This window comes from Gigantopelta aegis, chromosome 4 (genome assembly GCF_016097555.1).
Source record: "Gigantopelta aegis isolate Gae_Host chromosome 4, Gae_host_genome, whole genome shotgun sequence".
Taxonomy (NCBI): Eukaryota; Metazoa; Mollusca; class Gastropoda; order Neomphalida; family Peltospiridae; genus Gigantopelta; species Gigantopelta aegis.
The window spans coordinates 45,201,807-45,227,748 of NC_054702.1; the positions used below are offsets into that span (position 1 = coordinate 45,201,807).

At 33.3% G+C, this 25,942-nt stretch overlaps 1 protein-coding gene across 4 annotated transcripts in view; it reads left to right on the plus strand.

Annotated features, from left to right (window-relative positions):
• LOC121370603 (serine/threonine-protein phosphatase 4 regulatory subunit 4-like) overlaps positions 1-25,207 on the plus strand; it is a 115,826-nt gene extending 90,619 nt beyond the window's left edge. For 2 of the 4 annotated variants that reach the window (XM_041495945.1, XM_041495946.1), the window contains 4 exons: positions 13,998-14,076; positions 16,060-16,148; positions 17,542-17,688; positions 18,237-25,207. In XM_041495945.1, the coding sequence (XP_041351879.1) occupies positions 13,998-14,076; positions 16,060-16,148; positions 17,542-17,688; positions 18,237-18,463 (542 nt within the window). In that variant the 3' untranslated portion in view covers positions 18,464-25,207. Of the gene's footprint in view, positions 1-4,042; positions 4,473-13,997; positions 14,077-16,059; positions 16,149-17,541; positions 17,689-18,236 lie in introns of those variants that run through there. The other 2 variants (XM_041495947.1, XM_041495948.1) reach the window with 2 other exon arrangements.
• Positions 25,208-25,942: the final 735 nt, after the last annotated feature.

The window sequence follows — 25,942 nt, forward strand, 5'->3', positions numbered from 1 at the left end:
TTTTTTTTTAAAAAGGTATCACAGATTTATTTGTTTTTGGAAAAAAAATTAAAAGTTCATTAAAACCCTTTTTTAAATGAGACATAAATAATTTCCGTTATCTCCCTTTGTTTTGACAGACATCCCGATATCTTCTCTGCTAATTACAATATGTTCATTTTCGCTAAAGTCCGAACCAAAATGTTAACAACTACAATAAATTGCTCTCCTATTTTTATTTTTCGTTAGATCTTACCCACATTTTGTCCAGACAGAAATCTTGAAAAAAACATTAAAATGACACAGATTCCACATACTAGATGATAACCATGTCAGCTATATTGACTTCGCTGAGATCGCATAGGGCAAAAAGCATGTAATTTGTGCCGGCTGCCATTTTGACTTTTTATGGAATGTTCTGCAAGAGGGGTGAAAGGATATGACTTAATCTAACAACGTTATAACATGTTATGACATAAAAGCAAATTTGATGACGTCATATTAATTTTTTTAGTGGTATTTGTTTGTTTAAAGATACCACTAGAGATCATTGATTGTATATTAATTATGACACATACTTTGGAGGCTTTCACCCCTCTTGAAGAGTATTCCATAAAAAAGCAAAATGGCAGATGGCAGAAACCTGCATGTATTTTGCCCTATGCCATCTCAGCAAAGTTGATACTGGCAACATCGTTACAGTCTCATATATGGAATCTGTGTCACTGTAATGTTTTTTTCACAATTTGTGTCTGGACAAAAGTTGGTGGAAATGTAACAGTAATTAAAGGTAGGAGAGTAATTTATCATTGTTGTTAATTTGGTTCGGACTTTAATAGCCATTTAATATAATAATATATATGATTATATTAAATAACTGTTAGTAAAAAACCCCAAACCTAATGTAAATAGCAGAGATAATTACAATCAACTAATGAAGACTGGGCGGCATGCCCAAATTAAAGGGAGATAATTGTAACTATTTATATTTAAACTTTTTGTTAATTTGGAATTTTTATACATTGTCTTTTTAAATTTGTTTTTAGCTTTATAATTTAAAATGTTTACAAGAATATAATATATGGCTGTTAAAATATTTCATAACTAGTCTATTGTCAGATAATGGTTCGAGAAATCCTGACTATTGTTGAAGGTTAGGTCACTGTGACAGTGGTGGTGGTGGTGGTGGTTGATGCCCTGCACAGACTATTGTGTTAAACGTACACTGGTGATGGCTTCTTGTAGGAAACTGCAACCTCTATCATACTAGTAGATTCTGAGGTAGTCTTAAATGTTGGTGTATTTTTGCTCGTACATTTATTTGGATCAGCAGAAAATAAAAGTATGACATTAAAACATATATATAAATTTTCTCAGTTTATCTTTCTATTTAATTGGATATTAATTATGAACAAACTTAGTAAAAATTAGGATATTAATAAAATAGGAATGCATGTTAAATTTGCACCAATATTTTTTTTAGTAGCTTTTGGTTCATGGGTGTATATGTTGATTGCTCATTTTCTGCAGGATTTGGGGAATGTACATTCAGCTACAAACTTTTTTTGCAGTGATTTGAAGCAAGTGTGGCGTTTTTGCAACTAATACATTTGGCTTTATTTTTAGACATACAGTGTATTCTGTTTTAACCAGACTGTTGTTGGCAGGTACAAATCAGAAGTGTTTATAGTCATGAGTTAAAATAAACTATTGCTCCCACTATGATTAAAATATCTAAGCAGAGTTAAACAGTGCTGATGATATTTCAGTTTTAATGATCAGTGGTGTTTCAGTCCGTGGTCCTTTGTAGTGATTGACTTTCAAAATTCCTATAGTCCGTCCCATCCTCCTACAAAAATATTTTTGGTAAATAATTTCAGTTTGGTTTGACGTAAAAACAAATAACAAAAAAAATATTATTTTTTTTGTGTGCGATTTAGAAAACAGTCGGCTCAGAAATCATAATTTGTAGTATATTCTGAAGTATGAAAAAAGGTGTTTCCTGTGGGATGGACTATAGTTTATGCAACTGTTCTAATGTGTATTATTAACCATGGGATGATAAAATAGTTGATGATAAAACACTTCCTCTAGATTTGTAGATCACACCAATAAGCTGGTTTACGCAGAGTGCACTGTATGCTGTTTGTGGAGTACTATCAGTCCTATCTCTTCTGGTCATCCACATCACCTTCAAATTTGCAGCATTTGTTCCCCATCTTGTAGAATCTTTTACTAATTTACTACAGTTTTAATAAACATGTGACTTTTCACTAGTTACAGCAATCTCAAAATTAATAACCTAATTAACATTGCCATTTTTAACACAAAAGAGCTAAAACAAATTGTATTATTCATAATCGCTGTACATCTTACATATATCGACGGGGGAAAAGTGGCTTCTTAAGGCAGGTGACTGCTGATTACAGGTGGCCACTAGGACAGGTTTGACTGTGTATGTATATATATATATATATATATATATATAGATATATAGATATATAGATATATAGATATAGATATATACTGATAGAAAGAAATAAGGGAACACCTGGTATTATAGATCAAAGTAGATGTAAACTGTGCTTAGCACAGGAAACTTTAGATAGGGTGTAGTGGCCTGACCGCTGTGTAGATAGATAGCCAGCCCTCATTAGCCAAGGTCTTACGCCATATAACTCTAAATAAAATATGTTGAGTGTATCGTTAAAAAACCCATTTCCTTCATTAGCCAAGGCTATACACACAGCTGCCGTGTTTATTGCCACATCTGTGTTAAGCGACAAAGATGGTGGTGTCCACTGATGTTGTATTTATGGAATTCATATTTGTACACAATATTTAGCATATGTGTACGGTAGTCAACTGGACGTATGTGCAAAAAGATCCTTGCAAAGCGCAAGTACAAAAAAAGGCAGTCGGCAGTTCAGATCAAATGAGGAAAAGCAATCAGAATGGTCAGAAACTTTCAAAGTTGTTTCATATTATATTAAAGATTTAATTTACTACTAGCATAGTAAATACTGTACAATACACAAGGATATAAAGTGGAACTGAATGTCAGTGACCCAGCTTCTTGACACTAATGATAAGGGTTTTAGTTGCAGTCACTGTTTGCTGTTACATGTACTGCTTTGGTGATCCCTTATTTCTGTCCGTCAGTATATTAATGAACAATGGTATTTTCCCAAGCAGTTTGCAAATAAGATGCAGAAAGACCTATGTTTTGCCAATTTTCTTCACATAGCAGCACTAAATTTGTGACTGTTATGCATTGATAAGTGCATAAAAAAGAGGCAAACAATTATTACAAACAACTTATTTAATTAAAATATGCATAAATCCAGTTCTAATGCCCTTTCCAATACCTGTTTTACGTAATGATGTCCCAGGTGAGGTAATGACATCATTTTCTGAGGTTTATCGAAAGATCAGATTCAAGTTTTTTTATTTACGTCATCCGGCAGGTTGGACTAAATCGTTTAACGGTGGGGAATCTGTAATTATAAGATGTTATTGTGGAATCTTTAATCTTGGTTCTTTAATACACTGTCACAGGGATGTCATTTTTCAGCCTCTCCTCTGATTTCAGCTTTTGTGTCATAAAATAATTTATTTTTAAACATATATCACATCTCTTTGTCAAAATGTAGTGTATTCAAAATGGATCCTTGGTTTACTTTGATCAAAATGGTTTATCTAGTGTTTTAGTCTGTTTTACATTCAGTACAGTTTGGTAAGTTTGACAGTATTAAAATGTGTTTGTGCATAACATTCTCCGTATGATGGATATTTAAAAACAAAAAATAGATGCATCTGATGCCTGTGTTTTAGGTTGGTAAGTTTGTCACTAGTACCCATTGTGAACATTAACACACATCCATGTTTTCTGGTTTTGACTAGAATTTTTTTTTCTTTTTTTTTTTTCAATTGGATGTGTTAATAATATGTTTAGAATGTAATCAATTAAGTGCAGATGGCCAAAATGTGAACACGTAACATTTCATCTGTATTACGGCTTTGACTATAATGTTTTTATCAGACTTGTGAACATTGTGTTTAGAACTTAATCAAGTGCAGATGGCCAATGAAAAGAATTCTCAGTTGATCAAGTCGAAATCCACTGCATCCATTCCATCAGTGTCGCACATCCCCCGCAGAGGTAAGAGAGCATGGCCGAACTGTGCAGCTTGCAATGCCTGACGCATGCTACCGACCGGATGAAGTCAAGAACATTTATTGCCTAGCATTAGACATGTGTGTTTCTGTAGCCAGTGCTTGTGTGAAGACTCCTCCGTGAACGTGCATGCAGTTTGAAGATTAGGATTGGTTAGTCACATGTGCATGAAGAGCCTTGGGCTATGACTCCTATACTACAAAGCACAGAACAAAAGCTGTACAGGATGGATCTAGTGGACTAGAGCCTGGTGTACGACATGTGCATTTGTCCTTCTGCATTCTACTTTAATTTTCTTTGTGTATTGTGTTGTGTGTTTTATTGAGCCTCAACATGTACCGTATATCACTGTGTATTAGCCGACTTTTCAAGCCTCTAAATACCATCATGAGAAGAGGGCTCAGCCAATACACAGTCAACAAAAAATGTCAAAGAAAATTAAAAAACATGTGTACACGAAATACGATACTAACGAAAACTCATCCGTCATTCTAGCTCTTCAAAACCTTACTGTTGCATTTTTGACCAGTATTTTTAACAGCCTTTATTAAGTCCCATACCAGTGTCCATTAATTTGTTTGATACACAATAAAGGTTATATTTTATTTGAGAAATAAAATGAAATTTATTTTATTTTTATTGTTTCGACAATTTTTGGCAAAGCTACCGACAAATAGTACCAGTATTTGGCACCAAATTTGTCACATGATCAGAACAGTCATTAAGTCTTTTATGACTGCTAATATTTTGTCCTCAATTGCAGATTTAATTGGTCAGAACTGTTGATTTTTACTTACCATCATTGTTTATTCTGCAATTCCTAATAAATTATTAGAAACTGTTTTATTAGGGATATCACCACTTACAAAAAAGAACAGAAGACATAGTGTTCATCATTGCAATTATCTATCATGGGTGTTAAATAATATTTACACTGCCTTATAAAAGTGAAACTATATTTATCAGCTAGTGATGTCAATACGATCGATTCATTCAGAAAAAAAAAACCCAGAACAATGTTATCCCACATTAGCTTTCTTGAAATCTTTATTAAAATAGTTTTTGTACATTGTACTTTAATCAGTTCACCAAAATAAATTTCCACGATTGACTGTTGCACGAGACCAACATTGTCTCGATCGGATATTTTTGTCCGTTTCAACAACATAAAAGTTGAGTCGGCTTTTACATCATACCACCCTTTTTGTACTAGATATTGAGGGACAAACTATGGGGTCGGCTTATCCACAGAATCGGCTAATACACAGTGAAATACGGTATGATGAAGAAACTGTATGCAAGAACTTTATGTATGTTTTGCTTGGCATCCAAATTATGTCTATAAACATGTAGTTTATGTTTAGCATGATCTTAAAATGTAAGTTTTTTTTTCTCACCTTCAAATGTCTGTCACAAAAATAGTTTATGTTTTGCTGGACCACAAAGCAGCTGTGAAACACCTTAATTTTTTAATTACCTGACCTCAAAATGTTTATGAGAAACTGTATTTTGTTTTATCAAATGTTTGACATCCAATAGCTTATGATTAATAAATCAATGTGCTCTAGTGGTGTTGTTTAACAACACAAACTCTACCTAACCTCAAAATGTCTATTAGGATATCTGATTTGTTTTGGCTGACCTCAAAATGTGAACATGTAGTTTTTGTTTTGTCTGACCTCAAAATAGCTATGAAAAAGTGTATTTTGCTTGACCTAAACATATCTATGACAAAGTGTAGGTTGTTTTGCCTGGACTACCTTAAACTAGCTGTGGCAAAATTGTAGTTTGTGTTTTTTTATCTGGACTTGAAATGTCTATTTAAAAAGCCTGTTGTTTGTTTTACTTGACCTCAAACTGTCTGTATTGGAATTTAGTGTGGAATTTAGTGTTCAGCCTAGCCTTAAAATTCCCATAATTATTATGCTTTGTATAAAAGAAAACAATGCTTTTCAGTTGGTCCTAAATAATATATTCTGCCTGTATTGTGGGAGGTTACTTGACATCCTTGTTCATTACATTTACCATGGTTTTTTGTGAGAGAAAACATTCAGAAAGATTTGAATAGTGTCATAAAGTTTGTTTGTTTTGTTTAACGATACCACTAGAGCACATTGATTTATCAATCATCGCCTGTTGGATGTAAAACATTTGGTAATTTTGACATACATATATAGTCATAAAGAGGAAACCTGGTATATTTTGCCATTAGTAGCAAGGGATCTTTTATATGCACCATCTCGTGGACAGGATAGCACATACATCGACCTTTGATATACCAGTCGTGGTGCACTGGCTGGAACGAGAAATAGCCCAATGGGCCCACCGACGGGGATCAATCCTAAACCGACCGTGTATCAAATGAGTGCTTTACCACTGGGCTACACTGCCTGTGTTGTAAAGGGTCCACAAAACACCAAAGTGAGCTCTGAGTGGTACCCAATCCATTAACATTTTGACTTAAAAAGACCAGGAAATGCTGTTTACACATATTTTGTTTGTAGTCACGATTTAATCTTAACACTGCAGTTTCACAATACTACTTGGCAAACTTGAAGGAGATTTCCCCTTGGAACCATTTGAGGATAGAATCCATTCCCATTTATATCCACTCGGGCACTTAGGTAATTAAAAGAATGTGTTGTGTTTGGATGCCAAAAAAATGTCTTTTCATTTGTCTTAACAAAAGTGTGTCATTTGATGACCATGGTAGAACTTTACAGCTTGATATTTTGCCTTGCATCTGAGACAGCTTAATTGTGTAACCTTGTTAATAATGAAGACAGTGTAACCTTGTTAATAATGAAGACAGTGTAGCCTGACCAATGAAATATATATCTCACAGAATATGCTATGAAGTTGCAGAATTACATGTAGCTAACTGTTGGCTGTGCATGTTGGAAACAAATTTAAACTTCTTCTCTTTGCATGTCATGCAATGTGTTTTTCTTATTTTCTTTTTGTTTTTTCACCTTATAAATGATAAGTGTCAAGCAGGGCTTGTATGAAAAACAAAATTAAAACATTTGCTGTCCAAGTTTTTTCATATAAGATGTACCGGACATTTTTAAATGCAATGTTAAGCCAGGTTTAGAAGTGTTCAACCAATTGTCTGTGACAGGCTTTCTACCTTCATAAACTAATGTAGACCTTTTTTTTTTGGATTATAAACATCTGTGTCTGTTATATTCTGCTAGGTTGGGGTGTTGAAAATACTGGCAAACAAGCTACTGTCATGTCAGTTCTGAAAAGTGGTACCACTTTATGAACACACTGACTTTGATGAATCCAAGAGAATTAAGCATAAAGTATTTTGTAGACAGTGATTGTGATACCTTGAAATGGCTAAACTGAGGGGTGAAGCACACTCTGCTAAACACAGATATGGGCGGGATGTAGCCCAGTGGTAAAGCTCTCACTTGATGTGCCATCAGTTTGGGATCAATCCCTGTCAGTGGGCTATTTCTCATTCCAGCCAGTTTACCATGACTGGTATATCAAAGGTTGTGGTATGTACTATCCTGTTTGTGGGATGGTGCATATAAAAAAAACCTTGCTAATGGAAAAATGTAGCAGGTTTTCTCTCTAAGAGTATATGTCAAAATTACCAAATGTTTAACATCCAACAGCCGATGGTTAATAAATCAATGTGCTCTAGTGGTGTTGTTAAACAAAACAAACTTTCTTTCTTTGTTAAACACAGATGTATCTACATGTAAATAGGCTCTGGGTATACTAGAACTGTTTTAATTTAACTTGTGACTACAGATGTCCAAACAAAAGCACCTGTTCCTGGAATCTTTTTTACGACCAACCCAAATTGTTTTTTAGTTCTTTCAATAGAGAGGACCATAGAGAAGTGTATATAATTCCAAATTTTTCTAACAGGCCTTTCAAAGAATAGGCAAAAGATGGAGGAGGGGTGGAAAGGTCTCATAATGCAAAACTATTTAGTATTTTTGGCATCATTCCAAATTGAAATGGTCTTTATGGAATGTCTGTATTTTTGGCATGCACTGTACTAGCTATACATAAGATGGTTTGTGTTTTAATTAGCTTTCAGTATTAGTAAAGATCTTATATTGTCAGTGTTCAAATTGTTTAATATTTACAATAATTGATATCCTGAATGTAAAAGCTTATGAATGATTAAATGATTAAAATTAAATTTACACATAAAAGCACTTTAAATGAATACAATACATAGTTATTTCAGTGAAAATGTCTTTTGCTATCCTTTTAAAAATTATTATTATTCATATATTTTATGTTCATATTCTTCGGGTTTTTTGTCTTTGTTTTCTTAAATTATTATTATTATTATTATTTTGTTTTTAAATCACTAATGTAATGTCAACCTATTTGACGATCAACATGTAGTTTGGTTAAATTTATCATTATTTTGTTGTTAACATTTGTCAACTCCATTCTTAGATTGTCCACCTAGTCGCATTCCATTAAAGCCTAAAAATGACCAGGCTGCACCTGTGAACTCAACACATGACATCACAAATGGTATGTTTGTGTTGCATGCATAGTAAAAAAAAAACACTTGTCATAGCTAGATTAGTAAAAGGATTTTTTTTTTTTAAAGGAATTACATGACAATGTAACCTGTACTTTTTTTCTTTCTTTTTTAAAAATAAAATAGTTTATTTTTTAACTTCTTGATGATGGTATAATTATTAATAGTATATATGGATTCTTGTGACAACCTGTTTAACCATGAGATTAACTATTATCATCTGTTTTAGTCTCTTTACTGACTAGTTATTAAATACCAAGGTTGTATTTTTAAGGCAATGCCATGTGAATCGAGTGCCTCATATGGAAATAGCCGATTGCATAGCAACTGATAAAATCATGTTTGTCTGTACACAATCTGCTATTCTCATATGAAATACTCATATTGTGTGGCATCGCCTTAAGAATCATTAGTAATGTATGTCGTACATAGCATCCATTGTTATAAATAAAAACAATTTGGTAGGGTTTTGTTATCAGATGAGGTAGCTGTTTCTCTCAAACTGAAAATAGTGCAGGCTGCTGGACTTTTGAGTGCAGATACATGACTGTTTAGTGCAGGTTATTTTAGTATGAGGGCTGCATTTTTTGTCAAATCAGGTTGGTAACCTTTGGCAGATACATTAACCATGAGATATCTATCCCGATGATGTAAGAAGTACATGTATTGCATAATCAATTATTAGATTCAGTCAAGGGCCACGATACATGTTGATCCTTCCTAACATTTTGGTATTTTATGCACTCACCAGTAAATGTTGTTAATTAAGGCGTCAGTTTTAAAGTTTAAAACAGTCCTATTACAATGTAGGCAGCCAGCTAAAGCATGAGACATTAGTCTTTAGTCATAATGGGGGCAATGTTATCAGTTAATTATGACAGTGGCTAATAAGTAAGATAATAATTTAAAAAAAGTTAAAATGACAGTCAAAGGGGCAGAGTACATAGCCAACTTCTCTCTTTTTTTCATTATAGAGGAGTAATGTATGATGTGTTCATCAATTCCTTGGCTAATGGTTCTTTTATTGTATTCCAAAGATTTGATTCTTCTTAATATCTATTCCATTTTAGAATACATTTTGTCTAAACATTGAAAATAAAAAAGAAATTTGTTTTTGAAAACATGTGGGCTAATGTTTGGGGACATTGTGAATATGATGAGGTCAGAGCCTATTTAATATCTCTGTAGTTATCATGTGTCCATGTATAACTGTAGTTACTCTTTGAATGTATTCATTTCATCTTTGAATGCTGAGGTACATGTATGATTAAACTTTTATTCATCTGTGCATCTCAAAATCTTCATTCCTTTATCCATTCAGTGAGCTCATACAGTCGTTCATTCATTAGTTGATACATGCTTGAATATGATTCTTCTAAGTTGTTGCTATTCTGTTGCATATGACCGTAGACTGTAAAACAAACGGTGCACTGCCAAAGAAGGAGATTAATTGTAAAATACCTGTCTTCAGTGCCTTGCAAGCTACAGGTCAGTAGTCACGAAGCTGCATGCTTTTGTTTAAAACCAACAGCTAGGGGTTCCATTAAAGTCGTATTTATTGAAGTGGATATTTGCTTGTTTTAATATGATGATTACTTGCAGGTATGTAGATAATATACAGTTTAAAAGAAAGGTTATTTTTTTTTTAAATCCATCTTTTATTATTGGAATAACATAATACTGGATATAGCAACGAAAAATTATGTGATAGAAAAAGAATTCTTCATATTTGAATTTTTTTTTATCCAAATGTATTATGACTTGATTTATGTTCAATGAGAGAAAATTGAATTGGTGTTAATATCTTAAAAGATTATAACATCTGGAAATGTATTCTTTTACAAAATTAAAGTGTATACATATACAAATTTGAATTGAAATATAGAGGCAACAAATCAAATGATTGATCGTGAAGTAAATGGAAATAAATGATTGTTGTCATGGAAAGAGGACACCTTAACTTCAAACATGTAAACTTTACTTCCTAACGGAACCCCTAGGCATCCTACAGACTTGCTTTTTGTTAACTGGTGCATGGTTGTTTTGTTTGTTTGGGGTTGTTTTTGTGGGGGGGGGGTTTGGGGGGTGGGGAGTAATATCTACAACCATTGTTGTCTTAGTAACCAGATGGAACAGGATTTTATTGACCTTCACCTAGTCTGATGGCTGGTACCAACCAGTAATATTAGGAGAAAGAAGTGTTAAAATAAAATGTGTTTGGTTTATCTCTGTTCATAACCAAGTTCTGCGTAATGAAGCTATACATGTGTGTATTAGTATTTATAAACAAAATAAATTTAAAACAAAACAAAAAGTTATTGACATTAGCCAGTCATCTTGTACTAATAATCACACTATAGTGTATTAATAAACTCTTCATTTGTGTTCAGCATGCTGTGTTGGTTTAAGGGCAAGGTCACCTAGCAGGTCACCTAGTAGAGGCAGAGTCTCATGAAATTCATGACTTGATATGTACACTGTGTGTACTTTCCTTTTCAGATAGCACTGCTAACATAAGCCATTTTGTAAACATTTTAAACAGACAGCATATAAGTTAAAAGTGAACACGTCTGTTTTGTTTAACGACACTGCTAGAGCACATTGATTTATTAATCATCGGCTATTGGATGTCATACATTTGGTAATTCTGACATATAGTCTTAGAGAGGACACCTGCTACATTTTCCCATTAGTAGCAAGGGATCTTTTACATGTATGTGCACCATCCCATGCACAGACAGGATAGCTCATACCATGACCTTTGATATACCAGTCGTGGTACCCTGGCTAGAACGAGAAATAGCCCATTGGGCCAACTGGTGACGGATCCAGTGAGCCCTTTACCACTGGGCTACGTGAAGTAAGTTACAATTATAATTATATAGGTTTTGAATACTGAATCATTTTAGACATAATTCACTTATATATACCAAAACAAGTTAATAGGATATACCGGGTACATATTTAATGACCACATGTATGGTAGAATAAAGTACTTTTCGGGGAAATTACATTAATATATTATTGCCAGTTGAAGTTTAGTTTGGGCTATTTAATAGGTTGATTGCCATGTGCCCCTTCTCTTTGAGCTTTGGTCAGGATGTGATGTAAACATTATTTTTCTACATTTGAAAAAAAAAACAAAAAAAACTGGTCACTGCCTTCACTAAGGTATCATTTCCAATCCACGTTGATCCATGATACAGCCAGAATGTGAAGACAGCTACTAGTCAGCTCTTCATTTGCTTTATTCTGTAGGTCAATAACAACAGAAAATACTTTTTACACTTTATTCCACTGTTTATCTTCAAAGCTATACATGCAGTCAGTCAGAGGGTACCATTTGTTTTGTGGTATAATGTACATTTTGCAAGATGTTTTTTTTTTTTTTTTTTTTTTTTTTTTTTTATGAAGCTACATTTTATAAATGTTATTTCATTGTATGTATTGAAACATGTAAATCAGTGGATTCATATCTACATTAATATGTCATTTTTAAGTTTAATTTAGTGTTTATATAAGAATTGTAAACTTGTGATTTTTTTGTAAATTTATGAATGTATAATAGTCACAAATTATATAAAATAACATAGTGTTGTAAAGCAATTTTACACTAAATTTGTGATTGTTATAACTTATACAGTGAGAAATTCACCACAAAATGACAAACAATTTTTGTACTTACAACTTTTTATACTTACAACTTATTTAGTTAAAAAAACAAAACAAAAAACATCAATTTCAAAACGTTCTTCCCATTACCTGTTTTACATAATGACATCCCATTTGATGCAATGACATCATTTTGGTTTTTTAGGTTTATAAGAGGATAACCTTTGTGTTTTTTAGTGAAATAATCCAGTCAGAATGGAGTAAATGGTATAACAGTGGAAAGTTTGGAATTAATATACATGTATTGTCGCCTGCTACACAAATGTAAAATACTGTAGTTATCAAATATATCAAACTGTAAAAGGAATGTTTGCAGTGTAAACTGTTTGCTGCTTATACATGCATGGCTGTATATAATTAAATAGCTGTACTTTGTTGAATATGGGGCGGGGAAGCGGGGCAGTGTGAAAGGGATGTAAGCTCAGTGGTTGTGAGTTTTACCAGAGGTGCAGTGGATCGCAAGATTGATTTTATTCAATAGATTATTCAATAGATTCAGGGTTTTACACATCCCAACCACAGTGACCCACAACTGGTACGTCAGTGACAGTGATGTATGCTGTCCTGTTCATGGAAGAGTGCATGCATATCAAAGATGCCTCTCTAGTTTTTAGAAGCAGTAGCCTGTGCGTTGACAACAGGACTGCTGTCTCTAGACCAAGTTATAACCATGTAGCGGCAGGACGGAGCCCAGTGGTAAAACACTCACTTGATGTGCGGTTGGTTTGGGGTCGATCCCCATCAGTGGGCTCGCTGGGTTATTTCTCATTCCAGCCAGTGCACCACGACTGATATATCAAAGGCTGTGGTATGTGCTATCCTGTGTGGAATGATGCATATAAAAGATCCCTTGCTACTAATAGGAAAATGTTGCAGGTTTCCTCTAAGACAAAATGTCAAAATAACCAAATGTATGACATCCAATAGCCGATGATTAATAAATCAATGTGCTCTAGTGGTGTCGTTAAACAAAATAAACTTAACTTTTTTCAAATAGCTGTAGTTTAAAATCATCTTAGGTCACAAGTTGTTACTTATATTCCTTACCTTTTCCTTGTTGGTTATGAAACGAGTGCTGATATCTCTGTATATTGCATGTATGTAAATCTAAGTATGTGTGGTCTTATTAATTTGGCGAGTTTTTATCAGCTTTGGTTTTATATAAGCAAGAAGAAAATGTTTTGTTTTAGTAAAAAGATTGATGCCTAGTCCGAATGGCTACTATTACGATTGGCTGACATTTTTTGACGTCTCTGTGAGGTTTGAATAATATGTAAGAGCTTGTGTGCATGAGTATTTGATCTGAGATTAGCAGAATAGGATTTCAAGAGCAGTATTACATTAGAATATTGCTGTACGCTTACTAGAAAGAATTAACCATTAGTTTCTCAGTCTTGGATTTTTTTTAATACAAGTCTTTCTCCAAACGACAAATATATTACTGTGATCAGGAGATGATTTTGCAGAAACAGAAAATATATCTTAACAGATTATGTAACAGACAAAAAGAATTATGTCTTGAACAATCAACTGAGATATCTGAAAACAATTATGGTGTCGCACAACAGAAATGTTTCCAAAAGACATTAAACGCCTATTTGCCATTGTTTGTGCAGTCATATTACATTGAATTGTTTATTTCAGCTCCAAACCCCAGCAGCAAGACAATGGTTAAGGCTTCGTTGGGAAAAGGGAATCATGCCTCGCTTGGCTCAGGTCTTAGGTTAGTGACATAGTCATATAGAATTTAGGTCTTGTACCTTCTGGAATCACAATCGGTTCGTATGGATGAGACAGTAATTTTTATTTTGGGTGGACAGAACAGTTTTAAACTAAAATAATGGCTGAAATATTTTGACACTATAAGAAATCCCAAACTTGCGGAATGTTAAACACTTTATCATTTTAGTCACAATTTATGCCCAGTGGCTACCTGCTACAATGCACATTCAACAGGGGATTGCAGTTCTCTGTTATCTATGTAATAGCTATCTTTACTCAGAAATAGCCATTTAATATATTACAATATTCTTTTTTAAATGACTGATAACTATTTTGATATGTATTAATATCTGGAAACAAGATTTTTTAGAGGCACAGTTAACCGGGGGTTTACAAATTTAAGTTTGTGCGGAAAAAAATTCCATTAAATAGTAACAATGAGGCTTCAAAAGAACTGTTATATTAATTGCTGAAATAGTGAAGAATATATGAAGAGTTCAGGCGCAAAAAGCGATATATCCATTTTTCATTTTCAGTAAAAGTGATGTTTTTAATTGGCGTATATCGCATTTTGATACAAAAAAACGGGATTTACCCAATACAATTTCATAAGGATCAATCTCGTTTTGCGACAAATCAGCAGGCCTACGATTAGCCCTTACAGATATACAATAATGGCTTTAACTAACAACAAGAAAGAAAATGGTTTATATCGCATTTTGCGCCTGAACTCTTCATATAATAAAGACATAGTGGACGAAATTTCAAGCTGGAATTAAGAAAACAGGAAATGCACTCAAGCGGTGTCTACCGGTAATACATTTTAATACACTGAGGTAAAAGTTGAACTGAACACACCACACAGGATTGGATCAGGCCAAATATAGCTTAATTGTTGCCAGTCCAGGCCACTTTAGCCCAGTCTAAAATTAAATGCTAGTTGTAAACATGATTTAATAGGTACATGTATATAATTAAATTTTCTTTGCGTCTATACACTTTACGGCAATCTGATTGGTCCAGAGGTGCTTACTTTTTTTTGTTTATATCTCAATGAACTGAAAAAATTTAAGCCACACCTACTACCACCCCCCCCCCCCCCTTTTGTGCAACAAGCCGGATTATTCAGACAACCATATTTAAATATTTTGACATGAAAGCTACAAAAGCAATAATAATAATTTTAAAATGTATACGTTAAAATTGATGGAAAATGCTATAGCAGAGTAGACATGTAGATCTATACGCATTGATTTAAAAAAAAAAAAAAAAAAAAAAACCCACTACTTCGCTAATCATGAGATGAGACTCGGTTGGTGGCCAAAGAAATCATGTAGGAAACTTCACTTACTTGTAAGTGATGTTCTACAGCTGTTGGCGAAAATTAAACGGTTCTACCAACAGCATAAATGTTAGACACGTTCCCTTCATTTACTTTCATAAAATATAAACTAAACACGGATAGGACAATTACTTCCAAAAAATGAAATGATCCGTAAAATTGCACAGCAGTTAAATGAAATGGCGTCGCTTATCAAAATTATGTCATTTATCAAATGACGTCATTTACAAAAATCACCTGATTCAAATAATAGTGAATGAACGTTTGCATTCTTACGCGACATAAGTATCAATGAAGTTTACACAAACAATACTTAAGGCGTATTTAAAGCTAAACAAAATAAATTCAGTTATGTATTGTTAAAGTATGCATATAAATTTACTTATAAGATTTGACCGCAATTATTTTTTGGTTCATGCAAGTATGAACCGAAAAAACAATGTGCACACTTTTGTATGACCCACTACGCAGGGTCATACAGTGTGCACATCGTTTTTTCTATTCATACTTGCATGAACCAAAAAATAATTGCGGTCAATTCTTAAATGAATAGTTATGTACTATGTACTACATGTACATGTTATACATGTGTAACATGTTCATTGAAATGTATTAACTGTTGGTTGTATGTTCGGTTTTCAGGAAAAGCTCGGCCACAACACACAGTAATGTGACTGCACGGCGTGGATCCACAACCAGTGCTAGCAGTACAAACAGCAGTACTAGCAGTGGTAATATATATTATATTTTGTTTAAATATTAAACAGCTAGCTCAGAAATCTTTTTAACAAAAATCATTGATATTTGTACAGAATTTAAAGTTAGGAAGTTTTTGTTTACTTTATTGTCTTTGCATAAAAAAAATTATGCTGCAGTTGTCATTAAATTGACTGTGTATTATAATGATAACTCAATATGGAGTGTAGTGTGTGAGTATCGGTATTTGTTTAATGATAATTCAATATGGAGTGTAGTGTGTGGGTATCAGCATTTGTTTAATGATAATTCAATATGGAGTAATATGTGGGTATCAGTGTTTGTTTAATGATAAGTCAATATGGAGAGTAATTTGTGAATGATAACTCAATATGGAGAGTAGTGTGTGGGTATCAGTGTTTGTTTAGTGATAAGTCAGTATGGCGTTTGTTTAGTGATAACTCAGTATGGAGTGTAGTGTGTGGGTATCAGCATTTGTTTAGTGATAACTCGGTATGGAGCGTAATGTGTGGGTATCAGCGTTTGTTTAGTGATAACTCGGTATGGAGCGTAATGTGTGGGTATCAGCGTTTGTTTAGTGATAACTCGGTATGGAGCGTAATGTGTGGGTATCAGCGTTTGTTTAGTGATAACTCGGTATGGAGCGTAATGTGTGGGTATCAGCGTTTGTTTAGTGATAACTCGGTATGGAGCGTAATGTGTGGGTATCAGCGTTTGTTTAGTGATAACTCGATATGGAGCGTAATGTGTGGGTATCAGCGTTTGTTTAGTGATAACTCGGTATGGAGCGTAATGTGTGGGTATCAGCGTTTGTTTAATGATAACTCAATAAGAACGTAATGTGTGGGTATCAGCGTTTGTTTAATGATAACTCAATATGGAGTGTAATGTGTGGGTATCAGTGTTTGTTTAGTGATAACTCAATATGGAGTGTAATGTGTGGGTATCAGCGTTTGTTTAATGATAACTCAATAAGAACGTAATGTGTGGGTATCAGCGTTTGTTTAATGATAACTCAATATGGAGCGTAATGTGTGGGTATCAGCGTTTGTTTAATGATAACTCAATAAGAACGTAATGTGTGGGTATCAGCGTTTGTTTAATGATAACTCAATATGGAGTGTAATGTGTGGGTATCAGTGTTTGTTTAATGATATTGAGTTGTCATTAAACAAACCTTCCTTTCCTCTATTTTAACTAGAATTGTTTTCACTCATTTGGGATCATATACTTAATGCTTCAGGTCACTTATCTTTCTTAATTTTGCTATATTGCGTATAAATATAACTTGAATAAAATTTGTACCATATTAAGGCATAATGTATACATTGTTTGGCAGTTTCCTTTTCAAAAGACTATTCATCTAGTTATTCCTTTATACAAAATAAGAATATTTTATCATTGCAGTATTTTCTCCGAGATGTGTATTTCTAGATAAGATTACTTCCCCCCACCCTCAAGTTCTGACCGTTTTCTTTCAAATTTTGCAGACTACATGTATAATACCAAACCGAAAAAGCCCGGAAGCAGCAATGGAGTCGGTAGCACAATGGGGTAAATAAAATAAAATACTTACAGGTCTTGGAGAGTTGTGTAAACAGTTTATGGGTTGTGCAAAAACCAAATTCAGGTGACCCGTATCTTTTTTTGCATAACCTGTTATGACTATATATAATTAAATTTCTGTTATTTTCAGTACAATTTAATGTCATCCCATATAGGTTCAGCCATAGTGAGTTTGTTCAATTCTCGATGAACATAAAAATAACGTTGTTGGGAACGTCATATCTGATGACATCACTTTATATTAGTAATTTGTCTTATTGAGCAAATATTTCAAAACAAAATACAAACTTTTAGTGCTATTATTAGTAAGTATGTTTCAAATTTAATTATAAGGTTTGTCTGTTGTTTCTTTTACGTTTCATCTGCGTATGAACAAAACAAATATCATCGGCAAAAAATTATAATAATAAAAAAAAAAAAATTAAAACATCGGCAAACTTATGTGTTATAATAGACATTTACATGTGTACAAGTTGGATTTAACAGCAGTTACAGTTTAAAGCAATTCTATGGTTTGTGTTTTTTCTTTCTTTCAGGAAATCATCTAAGTGAAGAGTGTCTAAAGGTGTGGTTTATATCACATAACATGTCTGCACAACAAGTGTTTGTTTTTGTTTCATTTTCCGTCCACATATACTTGACTTACATATGGATTGCTGAAAGGAGCCTGCGACACCAAAGATTGTTGTGTTTTTGTATGAATAGTTCAACTGAGTTTAGGTCTTTTGTTCATCACGTCCATACGTGTGTGCATGCAGAATGATTCAGGGCAGGATTCAAAGACATGTTAGTGTTTAGGACCAGATGGACTTGATGACATGTGACCGACGGAAGAAAAAGAAATTATTTGGTATTTCTGTAAAATACCAATAGAAAGTGTGGATCTGAATGGATGAAGATCCTGCCTAATTAAAAATTACATATATTTTCTTTTATACGACTATAATTTCACCTTGTTTGTAGAAGCCAATTGAGTGGGTAAAATGGTGGCTATTACCATATTTCCACTATAATGACAGCTGTAAAATATCTATAATGGATCCTCTCCCCCCTCAAGGACATCAGCACCAAAACACCTCATAAAATAAATAAATAAAGTCTGAGAACAAAGGTTTGTACCACCCCCATGTTGTTAGGTACATACTACAATATATATTGGTTTAAACAATATTTATTCAATTTTTTTCTGGTGGGATTGGTCGACAGGCTACAAGCCTATATTAGGACCTTTCCCTACATTTTTTTTTACAAACAAGCTGTGATAAGATGACAGACTAGGTACATATAATAACTAACGATAATAAAAACATAGTAGATAATTAACATAGAAGTGAGCTACAGAAAGGAAAAGTATGTTCAGAGAAATAAGACCGGTAGAAAAATGTAACAATAATATAATATATATTATATATTCATGGAAAACGATGGTAATGAAGGAAGAATTCAAACAGTTTTCAAGTTATTATTTATTGGCCGGTCTTAAAGATGAAACTATTTGTGATGTATCATCATTTATTTGGTTTTCAGAACTTCTTTCCTTATGTATATATATTTATATATAAACTTTCTAAATTACATTTATAGCACTAGTTGTATTTATTTTTAAATTAATAAATAAATTAAAACAAATTAAGTCGCAACTGCCTATACTTACAGGAGAAATACGGTATATAACTGAAGATGTATGGTTTGACATTTTGGATATCATTGTTTTTAAAATAATAATATATTTGAATAGGACTCCGACTGTGATGTCAGTCTGAAAGCAGTGAAATATGGTCAGAATGGATTAACACAATGCAAATGATGTTAGTTTACTGTGCATGTGACTGTGTGAGTAGTTATCACATGTGACCGCTTCATTCTCACATCTCACATCTCACATCGCAGCTAGTTTATAAATGATTCATAAATACTGCAGTGTATGTTTTCATATAAAATGTTAATGCAATAGTTTGGATTTGCTTGATAATTTATGTTTAAGTGAGCATAACATGTACAACTACATTACACATTTCAACGGTGTTAATGTTAATGCATTAGTTTGGATTTGATCGATAATTTATGTTTTAGTAAGCATAACCTGTACTACAGTACACATGTCAATGGTGTGTATGAAACAATAAAGATGCGTTGACCAAGTGTACAGAGAGTCGTACCTACCAGGTTCCACATATAGCTCTACATTTGATTAGAAATAAAAGTGTGCCATAATATCTTCATAGCTGTCACAAGCTGTTAGCATCATAATTATACACACACTACATTTTCATGCTGCTTTTTGAGACTACATAGACGACATATGAATGCACTTGTGTACAAGTTTCATTTTGTAAAATCGATAACAGGAACCATAAAAGTTAAATCTATAACTGAAGTATTATAATAAACTATAGAAAAAATATTATTTTATTTGCTTCATTATTTGCTGTGTCTAAGCATGTTTAAACGTGTGACAGCTTTATAAACTGAACTAAACATAAATTTATGTCTTTGTGAAATTGGCTTTAGATTATTACTTTCTTGCTATTTTCTCTAGTTAGAAAACCACAGTTTAAAAAATTACCCCTAACTTTTCAATATGATAAACTAAGAAGCACATTATATTTTAATGTATTCCTGTTCAGCACCAATATTTCCATTATTTGTAAGTTTTCCCCGTGATGGTCAATTAGTGGTTACAAGCACAGGTGTTTTTTTCACAAATGTTTTTCCTTGTTGAGTTGGATCATCTCTAATAAGCGTACACCTGTCATGTACATCATGTTTTATAAACATGGTTTTAAAGTAATTCCAGTGATTCATTAATCAAATTTTCCACTGTCAAAGATTCATCAATATTTGGTGACAAATCCATATTGGTATTATTTTACTAAACTTGACTTGTTTTTGGAGTTTACTAAATGACACCAAGTGCCGGATTTACAAAGCCTGTTTTTGACTTGCATACCTGTTAATTACATTTATTTGCAATTCTTAAACTGTATTTAATAACAGGCTTCGTAAATTTGTCCCTTTATGTTTGTAAATGTATATAAAACAAGATTATGTGGAGGAGATTGGGAATTTGTGTTGAACCTATTTGTGGTTTAGCAATACAGAAATGTGAAATGTGAAGTTCAGTTTGCAGTCTAGATTTTAGGCTAGGATTTTTTTTTTTTTTTTTTATTATTTTTTTTTTTTTTTTTTTTTTTTTTACAGTATTGTAAACTCATGAAAAATGTAGTTCTTGGGTCACAAGCAAGTGGGGTCCTGGGTCTATGAGAAAAACTAGTGAAAAACTTAATTGGCACTAGATCTTCATTATCTGCTATCATTTGTGCTGTCTGATTGCCTAATATAGTGGAAGCTGTTACAGAAATCTTAACATTACACTCGGGGCAAAGATTTTTCAACAATTAAATAAAAAAAAATCTTTTTTTTTTTTTTTTTTTTTTTTTTTCTTTTTTTTCCTTTTTTTAAATAAAACGTTTTTTTTTTAAAAAGTGAATTGTTTGGAAGTGTTTCGATATTGTGTTGCAGTCCTTCATTGTACAGAAATACCTCCTCATGAACTAATATTGTTGAAGAATGTTGTTGTTTTTTTCCAGTCTGTAAATATGCATGTAGGTTCAAATACATGTTGTCTTCCTGAATGTGATTTGTCATTTTACCTCGTGTTATAAAACTGGATCATTTAAAAATACATTGTGAAGCAGTTTTTACAATGTAAATGTGAGACTGTATTCTTGTTTGGCAGTACAAATGTGTAGCAATTTGTGTTGGTATTGAAAAATACTCTTTTTTTTTACAATGTCAGACTGCAATATCTAACACGTACTGTAAAAGCATTGTTAAAAATATGTTTGGTATTCAGCAATATTGTGTCATAATTGGTGACTTAAATATGTCATGTTATGCCTCATGTCTACATTATAAATGACCAATTATTATTCCTAGTGAACACTGGTGTGGTCAGCATCTCATGATTTAAATGTTAGTGAAATAAAGATACAAGTGGTATTCAAAGTCTGTGTAACCTGACCTTTTGGGGTTTTTTTTACACAAGTCATTTCATCTTTCAGATATTGTGTTTAACCACAACACTCAATTCAATAACATCTGTAAATGGAGAAGAAGAAAAAGATATCACAGCATATAACTGTGTGATCTTGTCAAATTTGCATTGAATAATTTTACCATCAGTTTATCACATGGAAATTTGAAATACAATTATGCAGATCATTGTTGGGCTACAGATGTTTTGAATCCCCTTCATACAAACACCGCCCTGCCCCCAAGGAAGGCAGATATGTATTGTTGAAAGTTATAGTTATTGCAGAGTTTTCAAATTCTAAAACACAAGGAAGTCTTTAATTAAAACGCCAGTGCAGGCAGTCATCATAAACAACCTGGTCTTTTCTAAATAATATGTCTAAAAACTACTCAACTTCAACAATAATTGAGGTGGTTTTAAAACCACTACTGGTAAAACAATCATATTATATTTAAAAAAAAAAAAAAAAATGGATTTGGACAAAAGACATGGGATAATTACTGTAAGAAGTGAAAAGTGGAAATGTACAATGTGATGGCAAAATGTCACAGGTAGAGTAAATGTACTCAAGAGTTCCATTATCAAAAAATAATCCATTTAAAGTTCAGACATGCACCTGTCGTCTTTACTCGTACCAATCATATGTACAGTTATTTATAATTCTAAACAATAATAGGTTATGTCAGTTATTCCTGGAATAAAATGGAAATGAAAGTTGCTCAATTATCACTAAATAGACCAATATGAGGCCAGTATGTGTTTATCTATGTGTGTATATATAGAGATCATTATTCATTATTTTAAATCAAGTGACAAATAAGATATAAATATTTACTAGACACATAATCTTGATAATAACTAGTAGTGAGCTACCATTTTATGTACAGGCGTATTTAGTTCCATTGTAATATCTTTAAAAATACAACATTTATAAAGAGATCTCAAGTCATGCTGCACACTGTGCAAAACATTAGCTTTGCTTCCTTTTCATAAATTAACTGTATTTGAATATATTATAATTATTATCAGTATTCCAAGAATGAAAACAAAGAGATGAAATCAACTTTGAAATACACACAAGGCCATGCCAGAGATTGGATGTGGGAGAGACTGCCTGAACCTTAATTGGATAGAGGCACGTTAATAGAGTTTACAAGGCAATACCAAATTGTGATGTCACATTCAGTAGTTGTTTATGAATAGTTGGAACTGTCCAATAAAGTCAGAGTTTATTAATGATAATCTTTGTTATATTACCTGTGGAATGGGGTTGGGTATTGGAATAAGTAATGTCATCAGCAGGCAAAGATGGCAAACACTATTTTAGATCAGAACAACACATGTACCGAGTTTTTCTTATCCCTCCTGTGATGTGGGGTAGAATCTGGCCGTGATGGTGGCGTGCTAGTCTGGGGTGCTTGGGTCATACGATCGAACTTCTTCCACAGACCTATTGGGTTTATCCCCTCCCTCCTCTCTCTGCGCCCGCCCCCCCCCCCCCCCCCCCCCCCCCCCCCCCCCCCGGACCCCATCTCAAGCAATGCTCCACAACTGGTATGTCAGAGGTGATGTCCTATCTGGGAAAGTTCATATAAGAGATCCATTAATGCTAATGGGGAAACTATAGCAGAGCCGAGTTCAGCCAGACCAAGCAGAAAACTGTTCGCTAGACTGGTTTATGCACTTCACAGTTGGAAACCAATCAAATAGGTCGCAAACATTAGCGAAACGTTTGCCAGCTGAACTTGGGGCAGGTTTTCTCTGTAGACTGTCGGACATCCAGTGGCCAATGATTCATTAATCAGTGTCCTCTAGTAGTGTTAAACACAGCAAGCATTTAACTATTACTAATACTGATAGTAGTATTACAGTATGGTTAACTGTATATTACTTATTTTTCAAGAATATGACTGCACAATGCATTCTTGTAAACAATGCCACTTGATTTTGTTTTGCTTACTGTGTTCAAGCCTTTACCCACAGGCCATACTTTTGCATCATTATCAATGATGGCGTTATAAATAATGATTGATAGTTAAATTGTTCAGTTCAGGGCAGAAAGCATTTTGTAATTTTCGGTTGTTAATCTTTTGAGTATTTAAAAACTTTAAATAATAGTTATTTGGCAGTCACATTTTACATTAAGGGATTAGCAATCAACTTGGGAGAACGTACTCAAATATGTGGATTTTTGTAAAGATAATATAACGTGTCTATTCAGCTGTTTTTAATACTTTGTCCACTATATGTGCAGAGGATTTTGAATTTCACAACAATTTTTACATCATTTCTACAGTTACAAACGACTACATACATGTAGCTTAAATTGTTATTAAGGATTGAATGTTTGACATTTTACCTTCCATGACATTTGAAACTTCATGAATATATTGATACTACGAGGGGTGATCAAAACATTCTCAGCCTAACTAAGAAGGGACTGTGTGCATGACATGATTATGCAAGACTGATTGCTAACCACCAGGAATGTAGCCAGTGAGGTAGGCCTATTGCACGAATCCTGATGAATGTGCTGTCCATGACAAAAGATGTGCTCTTCCATCAGGATTGCACCTTCTCACACTTCAGCAGTTGCCACGATTGCTCTGCATAAATCAGACTTCTATCTGTTTTCTAATGCAAAATAAGGAGTTACAAACCTTGCTATGAAACAAATTGAGGGGAGTGGTTAATTGATCCCCCAACTTGGATCATGGTGAGCCATTTAAGGATATATTGATACCATCTAAGGGGAATAAACATTTACTCTCCTTGAACTAGTCTCAGGGGAGTGATGGGGAGTGAGCATGATGGCTCCCCTTAAACTGCGAGGTCTGGAGTCACCTGGCAGACCAGACATTATGCTTATGATGATGGCAATTCTGCTGTTGAGCAGTTGCTAAACCTGCAGGAAGAATTTTTCCATGTCGGAGGCAACCAGGCAGTGCAGCACCATTGGAAGAAATAAGTGGACATCCTAAGGGACTACTTTGAAAAGTAACAGATAGAAATATCCATAGGGAAAGTCTGTCCTAGTTGTATTGAGAACTTTCTGATAACCCCTCATACATCAGGATTTAGTGTTACAAGTGTATGTATATGTATTAAATCAAAATGCCGTCCATAGATAAGTATCTTAAAACTAATTTTGTCATGTTTTGTTTCTATGAAAACATTTATATGAAAGATATTGCCAGTGAACAATGTTTTTATACGGTCTCAGATGTTTGTTATTTGGTTATATTATATTTTAATTTTTGTTATATTTATTGAAAATGCCATCTCATTATTGCCGTATTATATTTCATGGTCTCATTGTACTGGTATTTCTTTCGTGTTGTGATATGTTGTAGGAATATATTATCAGTATTGTATTTTAAGGTATTTGTGTTATCTGTATCATATATTTTAGTATATGTATGGTCATTTATTTTGAAATGAAAATGTTTGTAAATAAATCTCTCCTTTTTTTCTGACGACTTAGTTGTTGGTTTCGGTCTTTCTAATAGTAGAGGAATTTGGTGGTGTTACTGCAATTAAAATATTTACAAGCAGCAAAACTAGTTGTTTAATCTGCTAATATACACTGCAGTCCCAAGAAATGCCAGACATGCAGATGTGTCCATGCTTACTGATCTACAGAGAGGAATTAAATGGGAATCACATAATAAGTTTAGTCATTTCTGGAGTGCGCTTATCTTATAACTAATTATACACAGTCCAGCATACAAATATCAGCTTAATGTTTATCAGGGTTAAACTTGTAAAATGGTGTAAACCATTATTATCTGTAATAAAAATTGTGTGTGCATATAAATTTTGCAATGAAGTTTAGCATTGACAATGCAAAATTTGCTGACGCACACAACACACACACAATTTAAAGTAACTAGGGAGGTGGTAAAAACCTGAGCACAGTAATATATAGTTTTTTTCAGCCAAGCAAGAGGCACTTGAAGAGAGCAGTACAATGTTCAGAGCTATTGTATACCATTTCATAAATATTTCAAACCAGCATAACAAAACATAACTACTATTATTTCTTATTTATTGTCTTACCTTTACAAAGTTAAGTCGAGTTATAGGTATTACTTTTCCAGTGATGGCATCAACTTAGAAAAGCGAAACTTTGTTTTTATAGTTGTACCTGTGAATGTTCATCATACTGCATGTTAAAAGAATTAAAATAAAATTGTAATTTAAATA